Source organism: Solenopsis invicta, chromosome 9, assembly GCF_016802725.1.
Source record: "Solenopsis invicta isolate M01_SB chromosome 9, UNIL_Sinv_3.0, whole genome shotgun sequence".
NCBI lineage: Eukaryota > Metazoa > Arthropoda > Insecta > Hymenoptera > Formicidae > Solenopsis > Solenopsis invicta.
In genome coordinates, this window is record NC_052672.1 from 4,291,222 (window position 1) to 4,308,668 (window position 17,447).

Consider the following 17,447-nt stretch of genomic DNA (forward strand, 5'->3'; position numbering starts at 1 on the left):
ATGAGAGATTTGTGCTGTTAAAGAATATATTGTAATGATGAATTATTGTAAAACAATGAAATATGTAATGATGAAAAGAACGTAACAACGGAAATGTTGAATTGTATAAAAATAAGCAAAAATTATATACATAGACACACACACTTTGTAAATATTTAAAATAATATTTAATATTCAAGAAATACATTTAAGAAATGTAATACCAACTTTCTAATATTTCACTTTATTGAAAAAAAACAAAACTTGAAATATGTTCTAGCATTCTAATACTCAAATTTTTTAATTTTGGAGATATATTATTATGAAGATGTATTATAAAAGTGTATCAATATTTCTAATGTATTATTCTTATATCGAAAATTTATGTAAACAGTCCTAAAGAATATCCGACAAGAATATTGTTATCTAATAAGAATAAAATTAATTATATATGTAAAAATTACATAACACACTTGCATTGTAATGTATATTGTGGGATCAATTAAGGACTTTTAGATAATAAGTATAATATGTATATTTCGTTGAGTGTCTACAGAACGCTCTCTCGACTCGTAGGATCGTTTCTCTCTGATCGCTCGAAATCTTCTGCCTCTGGCTTGTTCTGCCTACTCGCCTTTACCCCTTTTGCCTGATACATACGTGCGTCCATTCGCAGATGTTACATTTACGCGCTTTGAATACAATTGATTGTGTGTTTTATGACGCTACCATAAAACAACACATGTTTCGGACAATGGCAATCCTTTTCGTCAAACGACGCTTTTCTTCTACGACACATGTTCTTTCGCTCTTTCTCTCTCTCTCTCTCTCTCATACTCTCATTCTCACTCTTTTTCCTTAGCTAACATTTTAACATCCTACATTCGGCCATCCTGCAACGACATTCGCCCCCGAATATCTTCGTCTTCGCATTCGTCCTCCGACTCATCGCTCGCAAAATCTGTCCAAGGTTTCATATAATCAGCGGACGTAGAGGTTTTCGACGGCCCCTCATGCTCGCCTATTTTCTGTACAATATAACAGTCGTTACGCAACACTTTTACAATGCTATATGGTCCGAGATACTTATTAGCCAGCTTAAGGCCAGGACCTAACTGTGTACGCTTAATTGCCACGAAGTCGTTCTCATTATATTTTCTCGCCGCTTTTCGCCTCTTTGTCGAAGTTTTCCGATTTTCGCGTTGAATTTTGGCGATGCTCTCTTTTGCTCGTATACGTAATTCGCTCCGATCGTTCTCGAAATTGTCAACCCATTCTCTTCTAACAATTCTAAGATCTGTGGATCTTCTCGCACATGCGCGTGAGTCCCGTACAATAAGCGGAAAGGAGTGATGCCAATACTCCTGTGTGGCGCACAATTTAAATATAACTGGGCTGAATCAAGGTGTTTGAACCATTCTTCGTGCTTTGGATCCGAAAGTTTTGTTAGTAACGAAATCAACACTCTATTTACCCGCTCTACTTGTCCGTTGGCGCGAGGGACTCCTGTCGTAGTTAATACGTGATTAATATTTTCCGCCGAACAATAATCCTTAAATTCTTTAGACGTGAACGCTGTGCCACGATCTGAGATTATCCGCCTCGGATTTCCGAAAACAAAAGATTGCTTTTTGAGTCTATTCACTACCTCGGTCGTGTTCGTCGTTTTTGTTGCGTATAACCATACGAATTTGGTGAAAGCATCGACTATCGCGAAGACGTATTTGTAACTTTTTTTTATAGTCGGCAACGGCCCTAAGTGATCAACATGGAATGTATCTAGCGGCAATTCCCCCTTATCGATCATATTTAAATAGCCCTCTTGCTTGCCTTGCTTTTTTTTCGGCTAGGATACAAGTCACGCAATTTTGTATAATTTTTTCAATCTTCGATCTCGCGCTCGGTATGAAATATTCTCTACGCAATAACGCCTCCGTCTTTGCCACCGAAAAATGGCCCTGCTCGTGCATACGTTTAATTATCTGCGTACGCATAGATTTAGGAACAACTAATAGAATATCACCATCGCGTTTTTTAAATAACAAATTGTTTCTAATAATGTAATCATCGTGATCTCCCCTTTCCACTGCGTTAAATATCTTTTTGACGTCGCCGTCGTCTTGCTGTGCTTGCCTGAATCGCACTGACAGGCTATCGCATACGAGGTGTGTTCAAAAAGTATCGCGAATTTTGTGTTTTTTCAAAAATTATTTATTTATTCATGAATATCTATTTTGTCCCCTTCAAAGTAATCCCCATGAGATATTATACACTTGTGCCAACGGTTTTTCCAATCTTCGAAGCACTTCAAAAAATCATTTTTTTTTATCTTGTTCAGCTCCTCCTTCGATGCCGTCTTTATCTCGTCAAGCGTAGCGTAACGTCGTCCTTTCATGGGCCTCTTCAGTTTAGGGAACAAGAAAAAGTCACAGGGGGCCAGATCTGGGGAATACGGTGGCTGCGGCATCATTAGTGTGTTGTTTTTGGCCAAAAAGTCGCGCACAAGCAACGATGTGTGAGCAGGGGCGTTATCGTGGTGCAAAAGCCAATTTTTGTTCTTCTACAAATCCGGGCGTTTCTGGCGGATTGCTTCGCGCAAATTGCGCATAACTTGCAGGTAATATTCCTTATTGACCGTTCTACCCTGTGGCAAGAACTCATGATGCACCACGCCCCTGCAATCGAAGAAAACTGTCAACAAAACTTTCACATTCGACCGAACTTGGCGCGCTTTTTTCGGTCTTGGTTCGTGCGGCAGCTTCCATTGAGATGATTGAGCTTTGGTTTCCACGTCATAACCATAAACCCACGATTCGTCACCAGTTATGACCCTCTGGAGCAAATTTGGGTCGTCGCGGACAGAGTCCAACATCTCATTAGCAATGTTCATGCGATGCTGTTTTTGGTCGCAATTGAGCAATTTTGGTACGAATTTCGCGGCGACCCGTCTCATGCCCAAATCATTGATAAAAATCGAATGGCACGAGCCAATCGATATGTTTAGGTCCTCAGCAACTTCTCTAACGGTGATTCGACGATTGGCCAATACCATTTTCTCCACTTCATTAATTTTTTCGTCTGTTGTTGAAGTGCTCGGGCGTCCGGCACGCTCTTCGTCGTTCACATCTTCTCAGCCTTCTGAGAACATTTTGTACCACCGATAAACGTTGCTTCGGTCCAAGGTAGCTTCTCCGTATGCCACAGTCAACATTCGGAATGCATCCGCGCACTTAATTTCGTTTTTCACACAAAATTTGATACAGGTTCTTTGATCCATTTTTTTGAATAGGTAAAAATCGAAGACGATCCAAAACACGTGCAAGCAAAGCAGCTGTCAACAATTAAGTGAACATTCAAAATGGCCGAGCTTGTCGGCATAAGTGAGAGACATGAGTACCAACATAACGCCACAAAAAGATCGAAATTCGAATATACGTAACCCACGAAAATTCAAAATTCGCGATACTTTTTGAACACACCTCGTATATCTATAGTCATGCAACTCGGAATCGGATTACGACTTAGCGCGTCCACGTGGACCATGCTCTTACCGGGTCTGTGCTCAATAACATAGTCAAATTCTTCTAAAAGCAGTGCCCAGCGGGCCACACGTACGCACAAGTCTTTCTTGTTCATAGTAAGCGCGAACGCTCGGCAGTCGGTCACTATTTTAAAATGGATGCCCAACAAATATACGCGGAATTTCGTTAGGGCTCGAACAATGGAGAGCACCTCCAACTCGTAGCTCGTGTAACGCCGCTCGGCGGGCGAAGTTTTGCTACTCGAATAGTAGACTGGATGGAACGCACCATCTTCGTCGCTTTTTTGTAATAGGATCGCGCCGTATCCGTCGATTGACGCATCCGTATGCAGTTCAGTCTCCGCGTTCGCTTTATATATTCGTAATACGGGCTTGTCACATAAGATATTTTTTAGATTAAGAAATGCCCCTTTCTCTTCTTCCTCGAAACGGAACTTCGCGTTTGCCTTCAATAAATTAGTTAAAGGGCGCGCAATAATTGAATATTTTTGCACGAATTTTCTAAAGTAGCCGCTCAGCCCGAGAAAACTCTGAATTTGCTTCACGTTGCTTGGCTCTGGAAATTTACGCACCGCGTCAATTTTACGCACCGACGGGTATACTCGACCGTTCTCTATTACGTGGCCAAGAAACTCTATCTTAGTCTGTAAAAAACGACACTTGCGCCAATTAATCTTGAGTCCTGCCTCGCTCGCGATTTTCAACAAAATCTCAAAATTTTTAATTCCTGTATTTTCATCGACAGACGGAATTATGAGATCATCGAGGTAAGTTAACACTAGCCGGTCGCGTATCGCGTCTTTAAAAACGGTGTTAATGAATCGCTGAAAAACCGACGGCGAATTGCAAAGTCCGAACGGGACTTTCAAAAATTCATAGTGCCCGTCTGGCACTATAAAAGCCGTATACTTTTGACTGTCCTTTTCTATCGGGACGTGAAAAAAACCGTTCTCCAGATCCAACGTACTGAAATATATCATGCCTTGCAAGAAATCTACCTGGTCTTCTATTAGCGGAAGCGGATATCTATCGCGTACAATTTTTTTATTAAGCTGGCGATAGTCCACGCACAATCGGGCGCTCCCGTCTTTCTTTTCCACTAAAACTATCGGACTCGCGTAGTCGGACAGTGATGGTTGCGCAATGCCATCTCGAATCCACTCGGAAATAATGCCGTTCACTTTTTCTTTTTCCACTGCGGGCAATCGACGGGCTCTCTGATATTCCGGCTCTTCATCTTTTAAAATAATTGACATTTTAACACTAGTCTCTTTAGCCTTATTTGGTTTGTAATTGTTTATAATATTCTCAATAACCGTTCGACGCTCGTTACTCGAAATATGTGACAGATCTGCTTTGTCGGTCTCTTTGCGCTCGAGATCTATTTGAAAGATCTCGGAAAGCGTTTGATCTTTCGCTATCGTATTTTCCACGGGATTAATCGACACATTACCGTTTTTTATGTGTAAGTCGACTGTATTCAAAAAATCTGCACCGATTAATAATTTATGACTAATCATATCATTTGCAACGACTCGAATTAAAATAGGATAAGAATGCCCGTCGACAGCTAATTCCGCACGGAATTCTCCTAAAGCTACGTTTTCCTTTAACCCTACGCCGCGAAATCGCGTTTCTCGGTACTCTAACGACGGAGATCCTATGTCGGAATGTTGATTCGCACGCATTAAACATAGATCGCTCCCAGTATCAATTAGCGCGACAATGTTACAACCGTTTACCGTAACCTCCTTTTTACATTTCGTTTGCGTTACCTGCGTTGCGACGTAACTATCTTTTACCTCTGCTCGCTTCTCGGAACATTTCGCCGCAATGTGCCCACGCTCACCGCATTTGAAGCACTTCGGTCCGTTCTCCTTCGTCGGGCAGTCTTTACCAAAGTGATCGGGCAGGCCGCAGTTAAAACAATTCCTCTTCACACTTGGCGTCGTCTTCTTCTGCTCGCTCTTTCCGCTCTCGCCACTCTTCTCCGCCTTCGCTCGAAACTGTGACTTCTCCTCGCCGTGCCCCGGATGCCTTTTGTCCCAGAGCGTTATCCGCTCAAATCTCTCCATCAGTGCGGCTCTCGAGTCGAGGCCGCCGATTCGCGCCTGATTCCTCAGCCCGCGGTCAGGGATGCCGTCAATGATATATTCGACGAGTTCCTCTTCGTCAAACGGCAGGCGATTCCCCAAGATGACCTTCTGGTGCATGTAATCGGCGAAGGTCTCGCCTTTCCTCCACACACGCTCCTCGAACTTTTTACGTAGTGCCACTCTGCTCGGTCGATGATCGAACATGGTTCTGAGCTCGTGTAGCAATGCCTCTAAGGATATCTCCATGTATTCGGCCTTGGAATGCAGCCACTCTAGCGCCTTCCCTTTCAGCCGCATCCCGATCAGTATCCTCGTGTGTTCGTCGTCCAATCGGTAGGTCCGTCTCAACATTCTCAGTTGACTCTCCCAGATGTCAAAATTGCCCGTCGTACCGTCGAACGAAGCTCGGCTATGGCACTCATGTTTGCTCTAGGTTGCGTCGACCTGATCTCCGTATTCGATGCGTAATGCGCATCTGATACACGAGCGGATGCCCGCGATTGAGTCTTCAGCATCTCGATTTCGCGTTTCAAGATCTCCAGCTCCATCTCGATTACGCGCGGGTCTCTAGGGTGATGCCCTGAAGATGTCTCGTTTCCGGTACCTCTCTCATTCTCTCCTGTATTACCGGCTTCTTCCAGGTTCCCCGTCGCCTGATCCTCTGGTTGTTCCTCGGTCCAAACGCCGGAAGGAAGTGATTCGTCTAAACGCTTTATTAACTCGCTCTTAGTACCGGAACTGGATAGTCCCAACTCTCTCAGTCTCTCTTTCAGCTCTGCCACCGTCAGATCGTTCGCGTATCTGGTACTCATTGCTCGTCTCTTCAGGTTCACAATAAACTCAAAACTCGACACTCGACACTCGCGGAACTCGTTATACTACGGATCTAACTAGCCCGATCCCGGACGAGCCCCCAAAGTGTATGTGGGATCAATTAAGGACTTTTAGATAATAAGTATAATATGTATATTTCGTTGAGTGTCTACAGAACGCTCTCTCGACTCGTAGGATCGTTTCTCTCTGATCGCTCGAAATCTTCTGCCTCTGGCTTGTTCTGCCTACTCGCCTTTACCCCTTTTGCCTGATACATACGTGCGTCCATTCGCAGATGTTACATTTACGCGCTTTGAATACAATTGATTGTGTGTTTTATGAAGCTACCATAAAACAATACATGTTTCGGACAATGGCAATCCTTTTCGTCAAACGACGCTTTTCTTCTACGACACATGTTCTTTCGCTCTCTCTCTCTCTCTCTCTCTCTCTCTCTCTCTCTCTCTCATACTCTCATTCTCATTCTTTTTCCTTAGCTAACATTTTAACATCCTACAATATTTATATTTTTAGATTATTTTTTTAAGTGTTAAATGATTTTTTTTATAATTTGAAAAAAATTTTAGTATTAGTTTGTATTTCTATTGTCAATATCATATTATTTAATAATAAAGTTATTTGTGGAATAAGTTATTATTATACTCATACTTATTATTAATGCTACATATTATATGACAATAGCGTTCCAACAAGCTTATGCAAATCCAAATCTTTCGCTGCATTCATAAATAGATTTGTATAAAGTTTATCATACGTCTCGTACACTGGCAGATCCAATTGATTGAAACTGCAATTAGAGAATACAGTTTTAGCCCACTTTTATATCGATTTAATTTCAGCTTATACACGCATATGAGAAAGTATTACAAAAATTTCTTTCTTCAGATACTTATCGAGTATGTGCAGATGGAAGTTTGTCTGTTGACCTATTTTTCTGTGAATTTGGAACTTTTATATGCAATTCATGCCTTCTAACACAGCAAAATCTTGTAACGACACTTTGGACGTAACGAATTGTAAGAACTTCGCACGATCCGCTTGATCAAAACTATGTAATACACTAGAACCATTGAATCTGTAAGTGAAAAAAAAAAAAAAAAAAATATAGTATAATTCAATTCTTTCAAACTTGAGATAATACAAAATATCAAAATGTAGTACCTGTAAAGACATAGCAGTGTATTTATGATGTTCAGTATTTGCTACAAGATTCTCGATATCTACATAAGGCACGATGACCAATAAGTCAAATTCTTGTTCATTAAATATGGAAATCAGTCGTTTAGGTATAATATCATAAAAGCCTTCCAAGAATACATTTAACCTGTAGCGATGAAGATTTAAAGTATAAAAATAACGTAGAACGTAAAAACGTAATTAAACAAATAGTTAAAGCAAACAATATATCTTCCTACTAGATTTTAGAAAATTCACTTACTGCTTACGAATTGTTTCAGTCATTTTCATTTGACACACGAGCCTAATATATTCAAGTTTGGTCTCTTCTGTAACAAGCTTATGCAAATCCAAATTTTTCGCTGCATTCATAAATTGCCTTGAGATTTGTACGGAGTTTATTATATGACTTTATTATTTGGTCTAATTAAGCTTAAATTATTAATTAGACCAAAGCCGATCGAATCTTATGTCGTACACCTTGGATACGAACGTTTGACATGGTTTGACGTTGCGCGCAAAACTCGACGGATGCAGTCGTTCTCATCTCTCGTTAAAGGTGCGCGTTCAGGAACTCATCAAGAAAAAAGTGTTGCTACCTTTTAGCTCACGACTGTACACTAGGTTCCACCGATGCCTTAACACATGAACTTGTACGCGTGTCAGTGCATATCGATATAGTAAATTCGGCGTGTTCCGACTCAAGATATTTTTACATTTCATGCCTGTCATCTGACGATTATACTCGATTAAATTATTAACAACAATTTACCTTTTTTTAGTTTTAGTTAAATTTTTCTTACATTAAAGTATATAACCAATTTTTAAGTCGAAATTAAATGTAATTGGTTTACTTTCAGAAAATTAATAAATATTGATAATAATATAAATGTTATATTAAATTTTAAAATATATATGTATTTTATATGATTTTTAAATGCAATTTAAATGTTATTTAATTTACCTAATACTCTGTAGATGCTTGAATTTTTCAATCGATAGATTTTTTTTATAAATTCAAGATAAAAACATTAAACTATTTTTCAATTTTTATGATTCCATGACATAAGGTCTTCAATTCATAAATATAAAATTAGACTTGGACCTTAATAATATTACTCTTAGACATTAATAAAAATATTTTTTACATTTATTTTTGATGCAAATTTTGATTATAAAGAATGAAAATAACATTTAAACATTTTTTTCGCCCTGATTTCGTTGATGGATCACCTTAACAAAATTACATGTGAAACTTTGTTCCCAACTGCTATAAAAAATATTTTTTCAGGTTTTTTTCAAAAAGTAGGCCACAATGAAATAATTTAAAATAATATTTTTTTTCAATTTTTATCGCAAAATGAGCGGGTAAATTATTTCTGTCAGCTCTTTAACGTTTATTTGTCTACAAAATTCATATTAAAATATTTTGCTGATCACAAGTTTAAAGTTAGTGATAGCTAAATTTTTTTTCAATTTTTATAATTCCATAACGTAAGGTTTTTATTTCATAACTATGAAATAAATGCTTATGTTGTGGAAATATAAAAATTAAAAAGTTATTTAGTTATCGCCAACTTTCAACTTGTGATCAGCAAAACATTACAATATGGAATATAGAGAAATAAAGCGTTAAAGAGCTGGTAGAAACGATTTATCTGCTCATTTTTTGAAGAAAATTAATAAGAAAAATGTTATTTTAATTTTTTTCATTGTGGCGCACCTTTAGAAAAAATCTGATAAAAATATATTTTGTAGAAGTTGGGAACAAAGACAACACATGTAATTTTTTCAAGGTAGTAAATCAACGAAATCACGGTAGAAAAAACGTTTAAAAGCTATTTTCATTTTTTTAAAATCAAAATTTGCATTGAAAACAAATGTAAAAAATATTTTTATTAATGTCTAAGTCTAATTAATTTTTTAGAAGTTTTCAAATTTTTATTTAATTTGTTACTAAGAAAATCGTGAAAATGTAAAAAATAATCGTTTTCGCTCTATCTTGGGCACGTCTTCATATAGAAAGAAGGCCAACTTGAAAAGCCGTAGGGGCACTTTTACTATACTTATTCCGCTAGGCCTTTTATTAATTTTTAAAAAATCATTTCAAGATCGTGAAAAAACATTCCCATTTGAATATGGATTTGATCCAATTTTAAATAATCAAATACCCTTCAGAATTCAATTTCTTTTAATTTGATTATTTTTCTTAATCTTTGATATTGAAATTATCTTATTATTCCTCTCATTTATTTATTTAAATTCATTAATTTGTCTATAATTTTATCCTCATTCTTTATTTTATTTACTTTACTTATATGTCTTTATCTTGAATTTATAGAAAAATCTATCGATTGAAAAATTTAAGCATCTACAGAGTATTAGTTAAATTAAATAACATTTAAATTGCCTTTGCAAATCATATAAAATACATATATATTTTAAAATTTAATATAACATTTATATTTATTATCAATATTTATTAATTTTCTTAAAGTTAACCAATTACATTTAATTTTGACTTAAAAATTGATTATATACTTTAATCTAAGAAAAATTTAATTAAAACCAAAAAAAGGTAAATTATTGTTAATAATTTAATTGAATATAATCGTCAGATAACAGGCATAAAATGTAAAAATATCTTGAGTCGGAACATGCCGAATCTATCATATCGATATGGCTTGACACGCATACAAGTTCATGTGTTAAGGCATCGGTGGAACTTAGTGTACTCACCTATTAATAGTTTCAACTGGCTTACTCTTTTGTAAAATACATTTGGTTTTGGATATATTAGAAATAAAATGTGCTCCTTGTGGTGTTATGTTTGTATAAGTTCTAAAAATTACTTATACAATTAATTATATAAAACAATTATATTACAAAATTAGTTATAATAAAAATAAAAAAGCATATAATCTAATTTATCTTATAGAAAGGTAATAGAACTTACTTCCTGCTTTTAACAAAAGTATCCAAAAATTTCATGTTGTTATATAATAAGAACGTAGGTCTTGTAAATGCTCCACTGCCACTTCGGGTTTCTAGTTCTCTTCTTTTCTTTTCGCGAGAAAATTTTTCTCTAAGTCTTTGCCATCTATTTTGACAATCCGTAACTGTAATTAACAATAAAAAAGATATTAATAAAAGCAAAGAAAAAAAGTAAAGAGAAAAATATGTAGTTGATGACTTATGAAATATAAAATTTATAATTTATAAAAATAATAAAAAATTACTTGGTAACTTTAAATATTCAGAAATTTCCATCCATGTACGTTCCATCTTCTTTGCGTTTTTAAAATCTGTTGCACTTTTATCATAAAGAAAGGGAAAGTTTTTAACGAGATCTATTAGAACAACATCAGCATCTTCTACACAATATTCGTATGTACAATCCTGCTCATTCATGTTTTCTTTGTCACTGGATAATTCACAATCCATCTTGAGAGTATTTTCAACAGATGAAATAACTACAAAATAAATATTTTTTATTTGATACGATCGTAATACGAAGATTTGTCAAGCGCCGTCCTATAACATAACCTTACTTACATAAATATATCAACAATATAAAATTTTTCTGCATATGCACATGTTCTGCTTATGAGTTGTGCAGCAATTTTGTAGTCTTTATATTAAGCACGTGATTGGTTAACCTTATTATGCATATGCTTATGCGGCTACATAGGTGGTAAAAATTTTTCGACAATGAGCGTACGCTATTTTTACGTCCTATGCAGCAATATGGCGTTCTTCATATTAAACGCGTGATTGGTCCATTTTCTTATGCATATGCTTATGGACTTATGCAAGTTTGTGTGGATATAGCTTAACGTCATCAAACACTATTCGTATCATTCTGCAAACAGCTGTGGTCACAATATGGCTGCTTGCTTAGCCAATCAAGTATCAATCAGAGGCTTGTTTTCTATTCCTGCACTAGACTGCACTGGAACGTTCCTTCTTGTTTTCACTAACGTTCAAATATATATCTATTTCACTTTAAGTGCACACTGGGTGTTTACGATAACTAATCGGATCTCGGATTGGATTGAACAATGGTACTCAACGTAGGTATAGAAAATTTCCCTAGGCTAATCGGATTGACGATTGCTGTCTCAAATGTAATCCGATTGATGACGAAAGCATGGAGACGAGAAGCATGCTTAAAAAGTAAGTCTCTTTATTTTTTTAAATAATAACAAAAAAAATCAAAGATAAAGTTAAAAAGAATGATTTAAATTTAGATTTATTGTAATTTTTTTTGTCTAAACACTAGATTTTGTTTAAATTTCTGTTTGTAAAAATTATTAATCTATTCTAAAGTTTGTAGTTATATCGGAAACAAATCAAAATTAATAAAACAATTATTAATTGTTAGGTACATATTAAAGCATATAATATTTCAAGCATATCATATAGAATTCCTGTTTATTATAAACTTAGTAAAAATAACTTTGAAATTATTCAACTACATTATACATTAATCAATATTAATTTATATGTTAAAAATCAATAATGTCTCTGAAAATGTTTTTTTTATTCTTTTCCAGATGGTAAATAAACTTCAACTCCAAGAATAAATAAAAATTACTGGAAAATGGATTGACATGAAAAGGGCATTATTGAACAATATCAATTTGTGCTAACTTAAAATTTGTAAAATCTACTATTCTTTGTTAGTTGTTTATTAGAGAGTAATAATATAAAAATGGAATATACGCATCACATATGCATACAATTATTTGAATTTTATTTATGTATATTCCGTTCTTATATTATTACTCTTTAATGAACAACTAACAAAGAATAGCAGATTTTACAAATTTTAAGTTAGAACAAATTGATATTGTTCAATAATGCCTTTTTTATGTCAATCCATTTTCCAGTAATTTTTATTTATTCTTGGAGTTGAAGTTTATTTACCATCTGGAAAAGAATAAAAAAAACATTTTCAGAGACATTATTGATTTTTTACATATAAATTAATATTGATTAATGTGTAATGTAGTTGAATAATTTCAAAGTTATTTTTACTAAGTTTATAATAAACAGGAATTCTATATGATATGCTTGAAATATTATATGCTTTAATATGTACCTAACAATTAATAATCGTTTTATTAATTTTGATTTATTTCCGATATAACCACAAACTTTAGAATAGATTAATAATTTTTACAAACAGAAATTTAAACAAAATCCAGTGTTTAGACAAAAAAAATTACAATAAATCTAAATTCAAATCATTCTTTTTAACTTTATCTTTGGTTTTTTGTGTTATTATTTAAAAAAATAAAGAGACTTACTTTTCAAGCATGCTTTTTGATCTCCACACTTTCGTCATCAATCGGATTACATTTGAGACAGCGGGTGTTTACGATAACTCATCGGATCTTGGATTGGATTGAACAATAGTACTCAACGTAGGTATAGAAAATTTCCCTAGGCTAATCGGATTGACGATTGCTGTCTCAAATGTAATCCGATTGATGACGAAAGTGTGGAGACCGAGAAGCATGCTTGAAAAGTCTCTTTATTTTTTTAAATAATAACACAAAAAATCAAAGATAAAGTTAAAAAGAATGATTTGAATTTTGATTTATTGTAATTTTTTTGTCTAAACACTGGATTTCGTTTAAATTTCTGTTTGTAAAAATTAATTAATCTATTCTAAAGTTTGCGGTTATATCGGAAACAAATCAAAATTAATAAAACAATTATTAATTATTAGGTACATATTAAAGCATATAATATTTCAAGCATATCATATAGAATTCCTGTTTATTATAAACTCAGTAAAAATAATTTTGAAATTATTCAACTACATTATACATTAATCAATATTAATTTATATGTTAAAAATCAATAATGTATCTGAAAATGTTTTTTTTATTCTTTTCCAGATCGTAAATAAACTTCAACTCCAAGAATAAATAAAAATTACTGGAAAATGGATTGACCTGAAAAGGGCATTATTGAACCCCACATAGCACGTAATATTTCTGTGATATCACAGAATCATTGCAATATCACAGAAATATTACATATTACTGTGAAATATCACAGAAATATTACTGTGATATTACACAGTGATAATGACATTGAAATATTCCACTGATATCGCAGAAATATCACAGAAATATTACTGTGATATTACACAGTGATAATAACATTAAAATATTCCAATGATATCATTGCAATATATTGTTGCAATATTTAATTCCAAAGAACAAGGTAATGTCAAATGACGTTTTTATTATGTCTTATTAATGCAACGTCACTATCTCTTTGATTAATTTCGATATTTTTAGTATCCTTAATATTCTTGGTAATTTCGGTATCCTATAGAAGAAATAAACTTACAAATAAAATAATTATGTCTTTGCCCTTTCGTGGAATAAAAGTGAAAGTTAAGAAAAAAAGTTAATTAACTTTATTATTAGTTTAGATATTTACTTAGTTTATCCCTTAAACTGTATATATGTATAAACTATAATGTACGCTCTTCTATGTAATCTATCAATTTAATTATTGCTTTACAACTCGATCAATAACGATTTTATTAAAAAATAACAGAAAAACCTTTGTATTTGTCTTATTACCATTTATAATTTTTACAGGAGCACAAAAATCGATTTTAATTTTTAAAAATTTTTATTATAAGGTATTTAAAAAAAAAATGTTTACAAAAAGTTTTGTTAATACACATTTAATATTCACTTGGCAATAAATATTTTAAAGTATATTTAGAAGTTTTTGAAAAAAATATACATTTTTACGTCGTTTAATATTTACTGCTCGGTACATTATTTTGTGAAATAGTTTATTCATTAATATTGATTAGACTATTAAACATCACAGTAAAAGGTTTTTCAAGTTTTTCAAATATTAAATTTCCAACAAATTTTTCTTTAAATTTCAATTTTTTTTCAACTCTATTAAAAAATATGATTATATATATTTTATCATTAATTAGGTATTTTATAATATATTTTATAATTCATTAATTATATGTATGTATATAATGTTGCGGCTCGATCACCGACTGTCACACATACGACGAAACAAGTGAGCGCGTGCACAGCCGGTCTCGCCGTGTGTATAAGACTCCACGCAAACAAGTGAGTGCTGGCACCACCGCTAGGTGGCCGCGCCGCTGGAGACCTTCTCGTGAGTCAAGTGCAACCACAGGTGTTATATCTAGACGCCACTGCGGCCAACCGAGCCAACTCACCACGACTCACTAGCTCACACTTCAGTGAGATTTTAAAGAAAATCGTTGCTTGTTGTAATTTGGAAACGAATACTCGTTCTAATTTTTTTCCCAATGTGACGTCCCTTGAAAACAAAGTTGATAAACTTGTTTTAATGAACTGATTTCTGATCAGTAACGGATTATATTTTGTCAGTTAACTGATAAAACATCATCAGTTACTGATCAGTAATCAGTTTATTGAAACAAGTTTATCAACTTTTTTTTCAAGGGGTACGTGTGGAACGCTGTTCCACATAAAATTTTATATTTTTAAATGTAAATAATATTTTGTATTGTTATTTAATCTTGAACATAAATTAAAATTATAATTCAAATTGAATCTTTTTTAACAAAAATGAAAAAGGATACAAGAGATTTTTTTTGTAAGTTAAACATTTATTACGTTTACATTATTGTATTGTTTTAATAAATATAATTATTTTTTTCTATGTCTAATATATATTACATATAACAATATGAAAATAATATTAAGAATAACAATAAAAATAAAATGAAGTAAAATAATTTATTTATTTAATTTCTTGCAATATTATTTAAATATCACATAAACATCACAGAAATATTTTGAAATATGACAGTAATATTACTATGAAATATCACAGTAATATTACAGTGATGCGTTTTCGCGGACATTTTGATATTACTGTGATATCACAGTAATATTTCGTGATATTTCTGCAATATTTCATTTGTAATATTGCAATGTAAAAGTGATATTGCTGTGATATCACTGCAATATTACGTGCTATGTGGGACATTATCAATTTGTGCTAACTTAAAATTTGTAAAATCTGCTATTCTTTGTTAGTTGTTCATTAGAGAGTAATAATATAAGAACGGAATATACATAAATAAAATTCAAATAATTGTATGCATATATGATGCGTATATTTCATTTCTATATTATTACTCTCTAATAAACAACTAATAAAGAAAAGTAGATTTTACAAATTTTAAGTTAGCACAAATTGATATTGTTCAATAATGCCCTCTTCATATAAATCCATTTTTCAGTAATTTTTATTTATTCTTGGTGTTGAAGTTTATTTACGATCTGGAAAAGAATAAAAAAAAACGTTTTCAGAGACATTATTGATTTTTAACATGTAAATTAATATTGATTAATGTATAATGTAGTTAAATAATTTCAAAGTTATTTTTACTAAGTTTATAATAAACAGGAATTTTATATGATATACTTGAAATATTATATGCTTTAATATGTACCTAATAATTAATAATTTTTTATTAATTTTAATTTGTTTCCGATATAACCACAAACTTTAGAATAGATTAATTAATTTTTACAAACAGAAATTGAAACGAAATCCAGTGTTTAGACAAAAAAAATTACAATAAATCTAAATTCAAATCATTCTTTTTAACTTTATCTTTGATTTTTTGTGTTATTATTTAAAAAAGTAAAGAGACTTACTTTTCAAGCATGCTTCTCGGTCTCCACGCTTTCGTCATCAATCGGATTACATTTGAGACAGCAATCGTCAATCCGATTAGCCTAGGGAAATTTTCTATACCTACGTTGAGTACCATTGTTCAATCCAATCGGAGATCCGATTAGTTATCGTAAACACCCAGCGTTTTTCATTGGGAAAACTAGTGCGCACTGAGTGTGCACTCGCTGCTGGCAATTGGACGTTTCGGTTTGCGCGATGACCGTGCCAACGGAAACGCCCAATTACCTGTAGCAAGTGCACATTCAGTTCGCACTAGTTTTCCCAATGAAAAACGCTATTACTTGTTAGTATGCGTGTCAAGTGTTCGGTGTAAACTAGGTCAATGAAGATGATAGATGATACCATATGATATTAGGTTTGTTCGAGTTGCTTAAAATCCCCAAAAATTTTTGCACTCGAGATGAGATAAATATATATTCGATCGTAAGAAAGAGAGAGACGACAAAGAAATTAATTCAAAAGGGGCAGCAACACGAACAGGCCTATTCACGTCATTAGAGAAAAAATGGCGGACCAATCAGAACTCCTCAAATCGAAGTATATCGAAATACGTGTGATGGCCAGACTCTTATTAGAGGGTCTCTATGATCGACGTAGTAGCCGCGACGCGCGTATTACCGATACTACATACAGTCACAACTAGCATCTCTATCTCTTGCATTACTCTCGCATGCCTCATACAGTCATAACCAAAAATGAAGCCGTAAAAAGTATGTTGCAAAAACCGATTTTGCAACTAATTTGTTTATAACAACTACGACAATTTAGAAAGAATTACGTGTTTCTTTAATATTTTTTCTCGTAGAATCGATTTGTGCAATCGGTTTTCCTCTATAGTCAATTTTTAATAATTTGTTTATATCAATTTTTATAAACAAATTATTAAAAAATAACAATTAGAAATAAGACCGAAATGTAAAAAACATTATTGACATAAAAAGCACGTTGCAAAAATCTATTTTGCAACTAATTTGTTTATAACAATTATATAACTACTATACAATTAAGGCTGCATTCCGAAATTCACTGCTAGTACTGAAAATCTATAGTATACGTAACGTGAA

General features: G+C 33.4%; 1 protein-coding gene across 8 annotated transcripts; it reads right to left on the minus strand.

Moving 5' to 3' along the window:
• Positions 1-3,336: 3,336 nt before the first annotated feature.
• On the minus strand, positions 3,337-10,720 carry LOC113005666 (retrovirus-related Pol polyprotein from transposon opus). 8 transcript variants are annotated; one of them, XM_039453295.1, is made up of 6 exons: positions 10,583-10,718; positions 10,366-10,477; positions 8,120-8,200; positions 7,889-7,988; positions 7,612-7,774; positions 3,337-7,525 (listed from the first exon to the last, which is right to left on the minus strand). In XM_039453295.1, the coding sequence occupies exon 6, from the start codon at positions 5,965-5,967 to the stop codon at positions 3,430-3,432; it is 2,538 nt and encodes an 845-aa protein (XP_039309229.1). In that variant the 5' UTR covers positions 5,968-7,525; positions 7,612-7,774; positions 7,889-7,988; positions 8,120-8,200; positions 10,366-10,477; positions 10,583-10,718; the 3' UTR covers positions 3,337-3,429. The 8 variants fall into 8 exon arrangements, with proteins under 8 accessions (XP_039309229.1, XP_039309228.1, XP_039309226.1 ...); XM_039453294.1 differs by having other exon boundaries at positions 7,889-8,005; XM_039453292.1 differs by having other exon boundaries at positions 8,120-8,221.
• Positions 10,721-17,447: the final 6,727 nt, after the last annotated feature.